The 15,527-nt window shown below is 38.6% G+C and overlaps 1 protein-coding gene across 2 annotated transcripts in view; it reads right to left on the bottom strand.

Moving 5' to 3' along the window:
* LOC118713464 (aldo-keto reductase family 1 member D1) overlaps positions 1–14,987 on the bottom strand; it is a 42,173-nt gene extending 27,186 nt beyond the window's left edge. Inside the window, exon 1 of one of the 2 annotated variants that reach the window (XM_036428065.2) lies at positions 14,834–14,987. In XM_036428065.2, the coding sequence (XP_036283958.1) occupies positions 14,834–14,923 (90 nt within the window). In that variant the 5' untranslated portion in view covers positions 14,924–14,987. Of the gene's footprint in view, positions 1–14,830 lie in introns of both variants that reach the window. The other variant, XM_045577148.1, reaches the window with a different exon arrangement.
* Positions 14,988–15,527: the final 540 nt, after the last annotated feature.

Here is a 15,527-nt window from a genome sequence, read left to right as displayed (position 1 = left end):
ATGGTTGCCAGATGGGAGGGGTTGTTGTGGGGACTGAGTGAAAAAATTGGAGGGATTAAGTACAAATAGGCAATTACAAAATAGTCACAGGAATCTAAAATATAACAAAGGGACTATAGTCAATAATATTGTACTAACTATGTAGGGTGCCAGATGGGTACCCAGGTGGGTATTATTGGGATCATCACTTCAAAAAATTATATAGATGTCTAATTACTATATTATACTCTTTTTTTAAATATATATATTTTATTGATTCCAGAGAGGAAGGGAGAGGGAGAGATAGAAACAACAATGATGAGAGAGAATCATTGATTAGCTGCTTCCTGCACCCCCCCCCACTGGGGATCAAGCCCACAACCCAGGCATGTGCCCCCGGCTGCAATCGAACCTGAGACCCTTCAGTCCGCAGGCCATTGCTCTCTCTACTGAGCCAAACCAACTAGGGTACTATGCTTTACTCTTGAAACTAATATAATATTTAATGCCAACTGTCATTGAAAAAAAAAGTCTCTCTATATTTAGTTCCATTTTTTCTTAATGAGGAACATAATCTTTGATGGAGAGTTCTTTGAAGATAAACACATATCCTCATCAAATGAATTTTTCAAATCATATTTTAAGTTTTATGTATGGGAGCCATTTAATTCTACTTGTTGATATTTATTGATCTCAAATTAAGATGATCATTCTGAAATCTTTCACAAATGTTGAGAAGTACTTGTGCTTGTTTCTAGAATTTCAGTGTTCTCACCAAATGCTCTACAAATCATCAGACCTGTGAAATCTGACTCACAGCTATTGATTTGTTGTAAAATGAGTGAGGTAAGACATCTCTTGTATTTCTAATGGCTTTTTAGTACGGGGATGACATACAAGGTCTTAGAAGCATTAATTGTATTTTCTTCCTTATTTTAACAGAAAGTTAGTATTATTGAGAAAATAAGTGATATGAAAAATGAACAGAGTGGCTGCACAGATGGTATTAAACAAAGGATTCATAGTAATGAATATCAAGTAGTTGGGAAGAAACACACCTAGAACCTCTTTGATTGACTATATAATTAATAGGGCTTGAACAGAAATTGAAGCAAAAAAAAAAAAAAAAAAAACACCCAAAAATGAGATATTATAAAAGACAGTCCAGAAATAAACTCATGCCTTTATGAGTTAATTAGTATTTCACAAAGGAGATAAGAACATACAATAGTCTATACAATAGCTGAGACCAGTTTGGCTCAATGGATAGAGCGTCGGCTTGGGGACTGAAGGGACCCGGGTTCGATTCCGGTCAAGGGCATGTACCTTGGTTGCGGGCATAACCCCAGTAGGGGGTGTGCAAGAGGCAGCTGATCAATGACTCTCATCAATGTTTCTAGCTCTCTATCTCTCTCCCTCTCTGTACAAAATCAATAAAATATATTTTTTAAAACGAGTTAATAAAAAAAAATAGTCTATACAATAAATGGTGTTGGGGAAACTGGACAGATACGTGCAAAAAAAAAAATGAAATTAGACCACTAACTTACACTAAACACAAGAATAAACTCCAAATAGATTAAAGACTTAAATGTTAGACTTGAAACCATAAAAATCCTAGAAGAGGAGGATCCAAGATGGCTGCACAGGTAAACACCTAACCGCAGCCGCACACAACAATTTCAATGGAATACAACTAAAATATAAAATGGACATTACCCAGAGCTACAGGAAGTCGACTGACTGAAAATTCTACAACAAGAAGGAAAGAGAAAACCAGAAAGAAAATCAGAGGAGCTGTAAAAGCCTAAGGTATGGAGATATGCTGTGCGTGCACGGAGAGGACGGAGCCGGAGAGGATGGGGAGACTGAGTTCCTTCCTGGCGTTCCCTAGCAGGAAGGAAATAAAATCCCTGGACTGGGCTGAACCCCAGAACCAACAGCACTGAACCCCAGTTTTAGGCCAGACCCTGGGGACCCAGGCTCAAACAGAGGGAGACGGGGCTGTGAGGCGGAATCTCAGGAGAGCAGTGAAAGGCCGAGCCCCCGGAATCGCGCACATTGCGCACAGAGGACGGTCTGTTGACTTTGATGCTAGACTGCCCTAGTAGGAAGGAGACAAAAACTCCAGTCTGGGAAGAATGCGATGAGGAGCAGGAGCTGCTGCCGGGCACCAGCAAGCTGGGCACCAGCAAGGAGCCAGGCAGCAGGGCCCCTGGGAGGGAGGTGCCGCTGGCCCCTTGACCACTGATCACGGGCCATGGAGCTGAGGCCGGGGGCTGCTTCCTGGGTGGCACTGACCCCCAACAGGCTGAAGCTTCCCAGGAGGCCGCGGAGAACAAAGGGGCACCACAGGCCAGCCTGCTGAGCTTTCAGGACGAGGAGGAAGAAACTGAAGAAGTTTTCAATGTGAAGAAATCAAGTTATAGCAAAAGATAGTAAAATTACTAAGAAAGAATAAAAAGATCTTGAAAAATCGAAGATTAAGACAGAACTCAACTCAGCAGCCAACATTGCAACATAAATGCGTTTAAAAAAAAAAAAAAAAAAAAAAGGACAGAATGTTGGAGCAGCAGCTGCAAGGCCCAGAGTGGCCAGACCCAGGGCTGCTTCTCAGACATAGCTGGAAACTTTTGGGGGAACATGAGGGTCTGCTGAATCAAGTGATGAAGGCTTAGATCTGGATGTGTTGAGTTGTTGTAGCACTGGGGTGTTGATCTGTGAGTGCCTTGTGTGGGGTCTGGATGAGGTTGGTTGATCTATTTGGAAGTATCTTTTGTGTGAAGTGTATCCTTGGGCATGTGGAGGTATTATTGATTTAAGAAAATATTAAGTAATTGATTTACTACCTGAAAAATTTAAAGTTCTGAAAGTTTAAGGTCTCTTGCCAAAAAGAGGTTTTAAAGCTAACACCTTAATTTCAATATAGAAAGGGGAGGACAAGCCCTTCCCACCCAGAACAGGTAATCCAATTCCAGCCAGCAGCTATCTTTAAACAATGTGTCTATTTACATTTGAATGGCTACGCCTTTGGATAGGCTAAGGGCAAGTTTACATGTAAACAAGTTTGCTTCTCAGTTCCCAGGGCAGAAAAAACAAAGTTTAAAATTATTAGATTTTAAAATTTATTCTTAAAAATATAGAAGTTTATTAATTAAAAAAAACAAACAAGGAAATTAAAAAACCTGATGAACAATATTAACTGTTGATTATAATAGAATCAGAGATACAGGAGGGGAGTGGACTGACAATTCTCGGGGGGGGGGGGGGGGGGGAGAGGAGTGGTGGATGCGGGAAGAGACTGAACATAAACTGTGCACCTATGGATGAGGACAATGGAGGGTGGGGAAAGGGCAGAGGGTGGGGTGGGAACCTGGTGGAGGGGGGAAGAAATGAGGAACCTTTGTAATAATATGAACAATAAAGATGGATTAAAAATAAATAAATAAATAATATGCTATAAATTTGAAAAAAAAATCTTAGAAGAAAACATGAGGAAAATCTAAGATTTCTCATGGCAATATTTTTTTTTTCTGATATATATCCCTGGGCAAGGGAAACAAAAGGAAAATAAATATATGAGACTACATCAAACTACAAAGTTTTTGCACAACAAAGGAAACTATCAACAGAATGAAAAGATAACACTCTGCATGGGAGAACATATTCACCAGTGATACATCTGATCATCTGATACATCTGATAAGAGATTATGTCTAAAATTTAATAAACAAAACAAACAAAACTCAACACCAAAAAGCAATCCAATTAAAAAATTGGCAGAGGGACTTGTAAGTCTGGTCTGGGAGCTCAATAGAGGAAGTCAGCCAGCACTGAATGGCCCTGGGGCCCTGCCACCAATGAGTCCTGGAAAGTTTGGGAGACTCTGTGCATGCTTCATAGCAACAGGGGAGTCAACATCTCCAGTCCCAGGACAGCAGCACTCCCATGACAGAGGGAAAGGAGGAGCTTCTCTGAGGTCTGGAAAATCCACTGCTGAGGAGTCCATCAAGCAGTTGTGACGCCCCAATCGGCGCAAACACGTGGATTCAAGGGAGTTCATCAATCACCCACGGAAAGGAGAAGGAACACCACATAACCAGACATCCTGAAAAGAGAGACCATGGGGAGACAAAGAAATAGCCCGCACATGAAAGTAAAGCAGGCATCACCAGAAAAGGAAGTAAACGAGTCAGAGGCCAGCAACCTACCAGAGCAAGAATTCAGAGTAATGATCATAGGCTGTCTAAAAAGAATGGAAGAGAAATTTGACAATAACCAAGAAGAAATGAGGAAGAACCATGAGGAATTGAAGAAGAACCAAGAAGAAATTAAAAAATGACATCGCTACCATGAAGAACTCAATAGAAAGCATCAAGAGTAGACTAAATGAAGCAGAGGACCGCATCAGTGAGCTAGAAGACAAGATGGAAAAAAAATACCCAATTAGAGCAGCTCTAGAAAAAAAAAATTTAAAAAGCAGGAGGAGAGCCTACGGGAGCTTTGGGACAATGCAAAACAAAACAATATCCGAATAATAGGGGTTCCAGAAGGAAAGGGAACTGAGGTAGACATGGAAAACATAGTTCAAGAAATAATGACAGAAAACTTTCCTGAGACAGAGAAGAAAAAACCCCCAGAAATCCAAGATGCTCGCAGAGTCCCAAGCAAAATGAATCCCAGAAGACTGACACCAAGGCACATTATAATTAAATTGGCAAACAGCAACGACAAAGTAAGAATCTTAAAAGCAGCCAGAGAGACAGAAAGTTACATATAAAGGAACCCCCATCAGACTAACAACTGATTTCTCAACAGAAACTTATCAAGCCAGAAGGGAATGGGATGAAATATACAAAGTCATGCAAAGGAAGGGTCTGAATCCAAGAATACTGTACCCAGCAAGGCTATTAATCAAAATTGAAGGTGAAATCAGGAGCTTCACAGACAAAAAAAGACTAAAGGAATTTATCTCCACCAAACCAGCAATGCAAAAAATCCTAAAGGGTCTGCTGTAAAAATAAAGAAATAGGAAGCAAAGAAGGAACACAGGGGTATAGAATAAAAATGGCATCAAATGAGTACCTATCATTAATAACTTTAAATGTAAATGGTTTAAATGCTCCAATCAAAAGACATAGGGTAACATATTGGAAAGAAAACAAGACCCATACATCTGTTGTCTACAAGAAACCCACCTCAGAAAAAAGATGCACACAGACTGAGGGTGAAGGGATGGAAAAAAGTTTTCCAGGCAAATGGAAATGAAAAAAAAGCTAGGGTAGCAATACTTATATCTGACAAATTAAATCTCAGAGTGAAGGACATAACAAGAGATAATGAAGGCCACTTCATAATACTAAAGGGAACAATCCAACAAGAAGAAATAACCCTGGTAAATATATATGCACCCAATACAGGAGCACCCAAATACATTAAAAAAAACACAAAAAACTGCTGGAGGACATTAAGGGAGAGATTAATAGCAATACAATCATAGCAGGAGATTTTAATTCCCCACTGTCACCCTTCGACAAATCATCTAAACAAAAATCACCAAAGAAATATCAATTCTAAATGACTCACTAGACCAGATGGAATTAATCAACATCTTCAGAACATTCCACTCCAAAGCCACAGAATATACATTCTTCTCAAGTGCACATGGGACATTCTCAAAGATAGACGACATTTTGGGACATAGGCAAAGTCTCTTCAAATTCAAGAAGAGAGAAATCATATCAAGCATCTTCTCAGATCATAATGGCATAAAACTGGAAATTAACTAGATACAATAAAAATAATCCAAAGAAATCAAACACATGGAGACTAAACATCATGCTATTAAACAAGGACTGGGTTATCAGAGAAATCAAGAAAGAAATTAAAAACATCTTGGAAACAAATGACAATGAAAACACAACAATCCAAAATCTATGGGACATAGCAAAAGCAGTTTTGAGAGGGAAGTTCATATCCTTACAAGCCTATTGCAAAAAACTAGGAAAAATGCTAACAAATGATCTAACTCTACAACTCAAAGAGTTAGAAAAAGAGCAACAAGAAAACCCCAGTGTAAGCAGAAGGAAGGAAATAACAAAAATTAGAGCAGAGATAAATGACATAGAGACCAAAGAAACAATACATAAGATCAACAAAACCAAGAGCTGGTTCTTTGAAAGGATAAACAAGATAGATGAATCTCTAACCAGGCTAACCAAGAAACAAAGAGAGAAGACCAAAATAAACAAAATCAGAAATGAAAGAGGTGAATTAACAACAGACCCCACTGAAATACAATGGATTGTTACAAAATACTACGAATAACTCTATTCCAACAACCTGAACAACCTAGAGGAAATGGACATATTCCTAGAAAAATACAAACTTCCAAAACTCAATCAGGAAGAATCTAAAAATCTCAATAGACCAGTGACTTCGGAAGAAATTGAAACAGTCATCAAAAAGCTTCCAGCAAACAAAAGCCCAGGGCCAGATGGCTTCACAGGAGAGTTTTACCAAACATTCAAGGAAGAACTAAAACCTATCCTCCTCAGACTATTCCAAAAAATCCAAGAGGAAGGAACACTTCCAAACTCCTGCTATGAAGCCAGCATCACCCTAATACCAAAACCAGATAAAGTCAACTCAATGAAAGAGAATTACAGGCCAATATCCCTCATGAACATAGATGCCAAAATCCTCAACAAAATTCTAGCAAATTGACTCCAGAAGAACATCACAAAGATCATATACCATGACCAAGTAGGATTTATTCCAGGAATGCAAGGATGGTACAATATCCTAAAATCAATAAACGTGATACATCACATAAACAAATTGAAAGATAAGAATCATATAGTCATATCAATTGATGCAGAAAAAGCATTTGATAAAATCCAACACCCTTTCCTGATAAAAACTCTTAACAAGGTGGGAGTACAAGGATCATACCTCAACATAATAAAAGCTATATATGATAAACCAACAGCCAACATCATACTCAATGGGCAAAAACTAAAATCATTCCCTCTAAGATCAGGAACAAGACAGGGATGCCCACTCTCGCCACTCCTGTTTGACATAGTATTGGAAGTACTAGCCATTGCAATTAGAAAAGAGGAGGAAATAAAAGGCATCCAAATTGGAAAAGAAGAAGTAAACTTATCCTTATTTGCAGATAACATGATATTGTACATAAAAAACCCAAAAGACTCCATTAAAAAAACTAATTGACTTAATAAATGAATTTGGCAAAGTAGCAGGATACAAAATTAACGCCAAGAAATCTATGGCATTTCTATACACCAACAGTGAAATTACAGAAACAGAGACTAAAAAGCAATTCCATTTACCATTGCACCAAAAAAATTAAGATACCTAGGAATAAATTTAACTAAGGAAGTAAAGGACCTATATGCGGAAAACTACATGACACTGAAAGAGATAGAGGAAGATGTAAACAGATGGAAGAACATACCATGTTCACGGATTGGTAGAATCAACATCATTAAAATGTCCATACTTCCCAAAGCAATTTATAGGTTCAATGCACTCCCCATTAAAATACCAACGGCATATTTCACTGACCTAGAAAGAACTCTCCAAAAGTTCATTTGGAACAATAAAAGACGCCGAACAGCCACAGCAATCCTGAGAAAGAAGAGTAAAGTAGGAGGGATCTCAATACCAGATTACAAGCTGTATTACAAAGCCACTGTTCTCAAAACAGCCTGGTACTGGCACAAGAACAGACATATAGATCAATGGAATAGAATAGAGAATCCAGATATCAACCCAAATCACTATGCTCAATTAATATTTGACAAAGGAGGCATGAACATACAATGGAGTCAAGACAGTCTCTTCAATAAATGGTGTTGGGAAAATTGGACAGATACATGCAAAAGAATGAAACTAGATCACCAACTTACACCATACACAAAAATAAACTCAATATGGATACAGGACTTAAACATCAGACGGGAAACCATAAAAATACTAGAGGAATCCACAGGCAGCAAAATCTCAGACATATGCCAAAAGAACTTCCTCACTGATACTGCCCCTAGGGCAATGGAAGCTAAAGAGAAAATAAACAAATGGGACTACATCAAAATAAAAAGCTTTTTTACAGCAAAAGAAACCATCAACAAAACAACAAGAAAGCCCACGGTGTGGGAGAACATATTTGCAAATAATACCACGGATAAAGGTTTAATCTCCAACATCTACAGACAGCTTATACAACTAAATAAAAGGAAGATGAATGATCCAATTAAGAAATGGGCAATGGACCTAAATAGAATATTTTCAAAAGACGACAGAAGGAAGGCCAAAAGGCACATGAAAACATGCTCAAAGTCACTAATTATCCGAGAGATGCAAATCAAAACAACAATTCGGTACCATCTCACACCTGTCAGAATGGCCAACATCAACAAATCAACAAACGACGAGTGTTGGCGAGGTTTCGGAGAAAAAGGAACCCTCGTGCACTGCTGGTGGGAATGCAGACTGGTGCAACCACTGTGGAGAACAGTGTGGAGTTTCCTCAAAAAACTGAAAATGGAACTCCGATTTGACCCAGTAATCCCACTCCTAGGAATATATCCCAAGAAACTAGAAACACCAATCAGAAAGGATATATGCGCCCCTATGTTCATAGCAGCATAATCTACAATGGCCAGAATTTGGAAACAGCCTAGGTGCCTGTCAGCAGATGATTAGATAAAAAACTATGGTACATCTACACAATGGAATACTATGCTGCCATAAAAAAAGAAGGAATTCTCATCATTTGCAGCAACCTGGATGGAATTGGAGAACATCATGCTGAGTGAAATAAGCCAATCAATGAAAGAGAAACACCACATGACCTCACTCATTTATGGATAATAAAGAACATTATAAACTGATGAACCAAAAGATAGATATAGAGACAGTGGAGCAACGGGCGGACTGTCAAATTTCGGTGGGGAGGGGAGGGAGATCTGGGGGAGATAATAGATCAACCGAAGGACTTGTATACATGCATATAAGTACAACCAATGGACATAAAAGTCTGGGGAGGAATGGTATGTTTGGGAGGGAGGGAGGGGGCATAAAACTCTGGGGAGGGAGGGTATGTTTAGGAGAGAGGGAGGGGGGCAAAAAAATCAATAAAATATATTTAAAAATTAAATAAATAAAAAATAAAATTAAAAAAAAATTGGCAGAGGACATGAATAGACACTTCTCCAAAGAGGATGTACAGATAGCCAAGAGCTATATGAAAAGATAGATGCTTAACACCTCTAACCAACAAAGAAATGCAAATTAAAACCACAATGAGATATCACCTCACACCTGACAGAATGGCTATTCTCAATAGGATCAAATTTCGTCCTCCAGGATATAACATATATTCTAGAGCAATATCTTTTGTAAGGTGTTGTGCCCCCAATAAGTACAATATGTGAGTCTGAAAACCCTGTAGGGGTGATTCATCTCCCTTTTTCTACCCAGTTGGAAAATGTGTGCTTCCCATCCCTAAATTTTAGGCTCTGAGGATCTAAAGGTCCTAATTCCCAGGTGACACCAGCCTCCTTATTGTAAGGGAAAGAATTGCCATATGGGAGGGGTAAGATACCTTATCATCACAAGGGGATAGGTGAACCAATGATATACTTATTACCAATTGTGATTATTAATGGACAAGACAGCAGCCATGACTTGAGAGGGTAGTTGACTAGGGGTTCAGACAACTCAGGGATGAGGATTTGGGACATAATACTAGGTAAGTCACCCAGACTATCAGAGATGTTGGCTAAGGGTACAGGGAATTTAGAATGCACAATCTGGGAAAAAGACAATAAGTAGAAGTTACAATTGAAGACAGCTTTAGTGGCAAGGACTGTATTCAGCCTACTAATCTACCTCTTTTAAATTTTCCCAGGAAACAGACCAAACAGAATTCTGGAAAAGCTGCTTCCAGGGGTGAATTTAGCATATAAAAGCAATAGGTGCAATTGACAGCAGGGATAGAACACAGAACATGCCAAAATGAACCGCATGTCCTCAGTTGTCAGAAGTGTTGGCTGCTCATTACTCACATCTGGTTCCCTCTGTGGATGACACAGGGTATAAAGGTCTGATGCTCTTACCTGAACTCAGCACAACTCTGTGGCACCATTCCCATTCCAGAACTCCCTGTGGCATTGCTGAGCAGCTGTCCCCACTGCACACACCCTCACAGGTCTGGTCTCTGAGAGTGCTCTCCAATAAGCCTCCTGCGTGCGAATCTCCTTCTCAGAGGCTGTTTCCAGATTTCCCAATTTAACACTTGGGTAGAGAAGGATCTCTTAAGCCACAGAAAGTACTAGTGGTAAATTAAAGAGTGCTAAATGTGAGCACATTAAAATTGGGAATGGAAATTATATGACTGCTTTGGAAATTATCTCTATTGACATTATCTACTAGAAACGTAGATACTGATACTCATTGGCATAACATTTCCACTCCTAACAATATTCCTTAACAGGGGTCTTCAAACTACGGCCCGCGGGCCACATGCGGCCCGCAGAGGAGTCTGATCTGGCCCGCCAGGTTTTTTGGGCAGTGAGCGCAGCCGAGGTGTTACAGTAGGAATTAGTAGTTCATATAGTCCAGCCCTCCAGCTCTCTGAGGGACCGTGATCTGGCCCCCACTTTAAAAAGTTTGAGGACCCCTGCTAGAAGAACTCGCACTCAGGTCCAGTAAGATCTGTGTGAGATCCTTTGCAATAATACTGCCTGTAAAGTCCCAGATTGGAAGTGATACAAATGCTCACAAACAGTAAAATTGATTCTGGTAAGTTATAATTAAATATTATACAGCAATAAATATGGTCACAGACATGATTAATAACATGGGTGAATCTTATAGCATATTTAGAAAAAGAGGCAAGACAAGCAATAATGCATTCAGTACGTTTCCATTCATAGAAAGACCCCAAATTATCTAAATTAAAATGCATTTTTTAGAAATGCATATTAAAATCGTGCCACCCTTAGAAAAGAGTAAGAGAATAATTGCCATAAAAGTCATAAGAGCAATTACCTCTTGAAAAAGAGAGTGTTTTGGATTAAGAAGGGCACAAGAGAGCTTCTAGGGTTTGGGAAATTCTGATTTTGAATTTGGATGGCGATTACACAGATGTTAGTTTTAAAAGTATTTGTTCCTCTCCTTGTGCATATATAATTCAAAAATTTAAATGTTAAAGAAAAGGTGCTACCGTGTTTTCCCGAAAAGACATCCTCTGAAAATAAGACCTACTTACAGGCAGGGCATATGCATGGGTTGAAGGCTCAATCCCCAGTGCAGGGCATGCCGGAGGCAGCTAATTGATGATTCTCTCTCATCATTGATATTTCTATCTCTCTTTTACCCTCTGTTCCTCTCTGAAATAAAAAAATATATATATATTTTAAAAAGTGAATTAATCTCTATCAAAGAAAAAAAAAGAAAGAAAGAAAGAAACAAGACTCAAGACTCTTGCCTATCCGACTTATCCAGATGGAGCTATGGGGGGAGAGACAGATATAAGGGAGATTTGTTGGAGGCTGTTATGGATTATTTTACTCCTGCATAAAAGCATTCATCCATGCATGAAAGCATTTTGGGATGCTTTCACAGAGAAAAGACATATAGGTAATTTGTACACTTTAGTTTTGTTTTTTTTTTCATTAGTGATCATCAGATGAGGTAATGCACAGAGTGCCTAGTGCCACTAAATGTTGGTTCATCTCAAATTCCCTAATCCACAGGCATGAAACAAACATCCTTAAAAGAAAGTTGGTGAGAGAAAAAAATATTTGTAAGTCAGGAGAAGCTGGGCTGGTAAGCCTCACACAGCCCCATAAAACTGTCTTCCCACAGTTCTAGTGAAATCTAAACCAGGCAGAAGCTGGAGGAGACAGTGTAGGTCTTTCTCCTTATTTTAGCCTCCCACCTCTGCTCCAACCCCATCTACCCCTGAAGACAAACCCAAATCTTTGCTGGGTTCCCTGCTGCCCTCTAACTCCTGTATCCCCACTGAACAGGATCCCAGGACAAATATTGACTGGCTTGACTTTGTACCCAAACCATGAATGAGTTCCAGTTAAAGAGTTACCTCAACCCAGTGTTCATTTTGTATCACTTGTGGAATGAAAGGTTTAGAAAAGGCTCTCTGGCATGTTTAATGGAGAAAGACTAAATTTTGTCATCACTTCTAGGAATAAGACTGATTTTGAAGTTAAATCTAACTTAGTACTTTCATGTCAGGGTGACTGGCTTGGGAACAAATGGTTGTAAGCTCTACCTCATCAGCCCTGGGTAGATGGTAAAAGAATTTTCATTTGTTTGGTTTGAAAGTCATGCTCTATCTGAGACACTCCGTTCTCCACACTCCCATCTTGCCCATTAATCCCAGCTCTACCCTTTTCCTCTTCCCTAAATCTTTTGGATACATCTTGTGTATTTTTCTTCATATTAGAGTTTTCGGGAGATATACCATTAACTCTATATTATTTTAAAACTGGTAATATTTCTGATCACAAGTGTGGTTTGTGCACTCATGATTTTCATTTCTAGTACTATCCCTCTTATGTCATATTCTTTAATTGGTATATGTCATACTTTGTGAAGTAACTTCCAACTCTTTTTGGAAAATGGCACGTGACTGCTTTTGAATGTCTCTAACTCATAACATTTATATATCCTAGGATATATATTTCAGGGCATATATTCCTAAGTACTCTTATATATAGAAATATGCATAGCCCTGATGGGTTTGGCCCAGTGGATAGAGCGTTGGCCTGCGGACTGAAGGGTCCCAGGTTCGATTCCGGTCAAGGGCATGTACCTTGGTTGCAGGCACATCCTCTCTCATCGATTTTTCTAACTCTCTATCACTCTCCCTTCCTCACAATAAAAAAAAAAAAAAAAAAAAAAAAAAAAAAAAAACAATAAAATATATTTTTTAAAATATAATTAAAAAAAGAAATAAACACAGAAAGTCATAGTTAGAAATATGCAGCTTCATTGATGTAAGATATATTCACAACAGGCAATATTGTACAGGGATTAGACAGAGCATACAATCTGACCCCAAACTTCATTTGTTCAAATCCATATTCTGTTCCTTTGCATTATAAATTTGGGGCAATTTACTTAATCTCTCAGTTTTCTCATCTATAAAATTGGGTAAACTGGTATCTCATTCATAATGTTGTGAGAATTAAATTAGAAAATGCATCTAATGTGAAGCACTTCCTGGCACATGCTTAAGTGTTCAAAGCGTTTTAGCTATTATTATTGCATCCATTTGCATCTTCATGTTCTCTGATGCTCACATACATATGCATCCCCTTTCACAAACTCATTCCCTAATTTGACAAGCATTAGTTGAACACCTATTACCTACTAGATACTTTGCTGGGAATACAGACCTAAACAAGACAGTCTTTTTCCTAATGAATTTCAGTCTTGTGGGGAAGATTGCAGAGAAACAATGATTACAATACAGTATGATTAGTGCTACAATGGAGTTGAGCGTAAAGTGCTATGTGAACACGCAGGAGGGGCAAGCTGTGGTGGCTGGAACATGGGATTCTAACCTGTGTTAAATTTACACAATGGAAAATTACTTGGCCATAAGAAAGAATGATATCACCCATAGGCAGGGGATATTATAACTAAATAGGTCAGCAGAGAAAGACATACCATGTAATTTCACTTATCTGTGGAATGTAAATCATAAAATAAATAAACAAACAAAACAGACTCACAGATACAGATTGGGGGTGGGGCTGCTGGGTGAGAAAAGTGAAGGGATTAAGAAGTATTAATCAGTAGTTATAAAATAGTCACTGGGTAATAGAGTACAGCATGGGGAATATAGTCAATAATATTGTAATAATTATGTATGTGCCAGATAGGCACTTGAAATTTCAGGGAATCACTGTAAAGTGTATGATTATCGAACCACTATGCTATATATACCTGAAAGTAATTCAAAATAATATTAGATGTAAACTATAATTGAAAAAGAAAATTAAAACCAACAAAAATATTTAACCATTCCCTTTCTTGTGTTTTCAGAGCGATCCTTTTTGTATTTTTAGGGTACCATTTACTCTCATCGTCATTGTCCAATAATTAATTATTAAAAAGTGTACTTTTCTCCCTGGTCCTTGTGGTTGGGTGTTGTCCCATGCGCCAGAGGTCACAGGTTCAATTAACAATCAGGGTTGATGGGTTCTGGCTTGACCCACAGTAGGGGACATACAGGAGACAACTGATTGATGTTTCTCTCTCATCATTGATGTTTCTATCTCTCCTTCTCCCTTCTTCTCTCTCTAAAATCAATAAAAACATATTTAAAAAATAAAAAGTGTGTCTATCCTGTTAGATTTTTAATTCCCAGGCAGCAAGACTATTTTCTTCATATTTGAAGTTTCTGAAGCTTAGTGCTTCATACATGGTAGGTTTTCACTGGATGTATTTTAGACTGAATCAAATGTGCTCAAATATGAACTTAAAAAAATCACAGGCCATAAACTCAGTAATTTCACGTGCCTGAGGTCAATAAAATAATAAGCACCCAGCTGAATTTTAGTAAAGAAAGCAGAAAGGTCCCATTCTCTGATCCAAGATCATTTTAAATCACAAATTGATTTAATTTAATGTTTGGCTCAATACTCTTTCAGCCAAACAATAGCCCTTGGAGGTTGCTTTCATTATTACAAAAAGTGAATCAATGAGATCTATTCAAAATGAATTGCAGGTTATGCTTTAGAAAAGTTTCTTATTAAAAAACAAAACAACATAGAAAGAGAGATAAACTTACCGATTTAGGCTCTGAGTAAGTACCAAGCCCAATGATAGGGATACTGTTTCCATCACTTAGAGGTATTCGGTGATTTGCTGCTGTGAGGTCCATCTTGAAGAGCCAAGGACTTCAGATTTCTAGGAGTGGTTCACAACACTTTTTAACAGGTGTCCTAGGGCCTGTTTAACCAAAGAAAGGAGGGCCAGGGGGAGGAGCAGTGGGAGGGAAGAGAGATTGACAGATCTATTTCTCAACCTGTTTTTTTCCAGGTTGCTATGGAAATACTGAAATACCTTTGAACTTAACTGGAGACCTAAGAATACCGTAACTCATTGAGAGTTTATGTTTACTCCACTGCAAAGAAAAGATTGAACAACAACAACAAAAAGAGCGGGGGTTCTATCAGTTAGGATGCTTTTGTTACCAACTAACAGGTCTATCTCAAATTCTCTTAGAATATAAAGGAAATTTATTGGTTCATATTCCTGAAAAGGTCAACGTTAGAACTAGCTTAAGGTGAGACTAGAGTAGTTCCTTTCCCAGAACTTCCCTGGAGATTCTGATGCAGCAGGACTGGGCAGGGGTCCGGATTGCTACCTGCTACCACCGAGGTGAACTTGGAAACATTGGGCCAGAGGGTCAAAGGAAAAGCCAGGAAACAGTTTCACACCCTCTGCCTCCTGGCTTTCTCAGCTGACTCTCCTCTCATCATTAA

The sequence above is a fragment of the Pipistrellus kuhlii genome, unplaced genomic scaffold (genome assembly GCF_014108245.1).
Source record: "Pipistrellus kuhlii isolate mPipKuh1 unplaced genomic scaffold, mPipKuh1.p scaffold_m20_p_10, whole genome shotgun sequence".
Classification (NCBI taxonomy): domain Eukaryota; kingdom Metazoa; phylum Chordata; class Mammalia; order Chiroptera; family Vespertilionidae; genus Pipistrellus; species Pipistrellus kuhlii.
The sequence above is the reverse complement of the archived record's forward strand: the minus strand, read 5'-3'. Positions and strand labels throughout refer to the sequence as shown.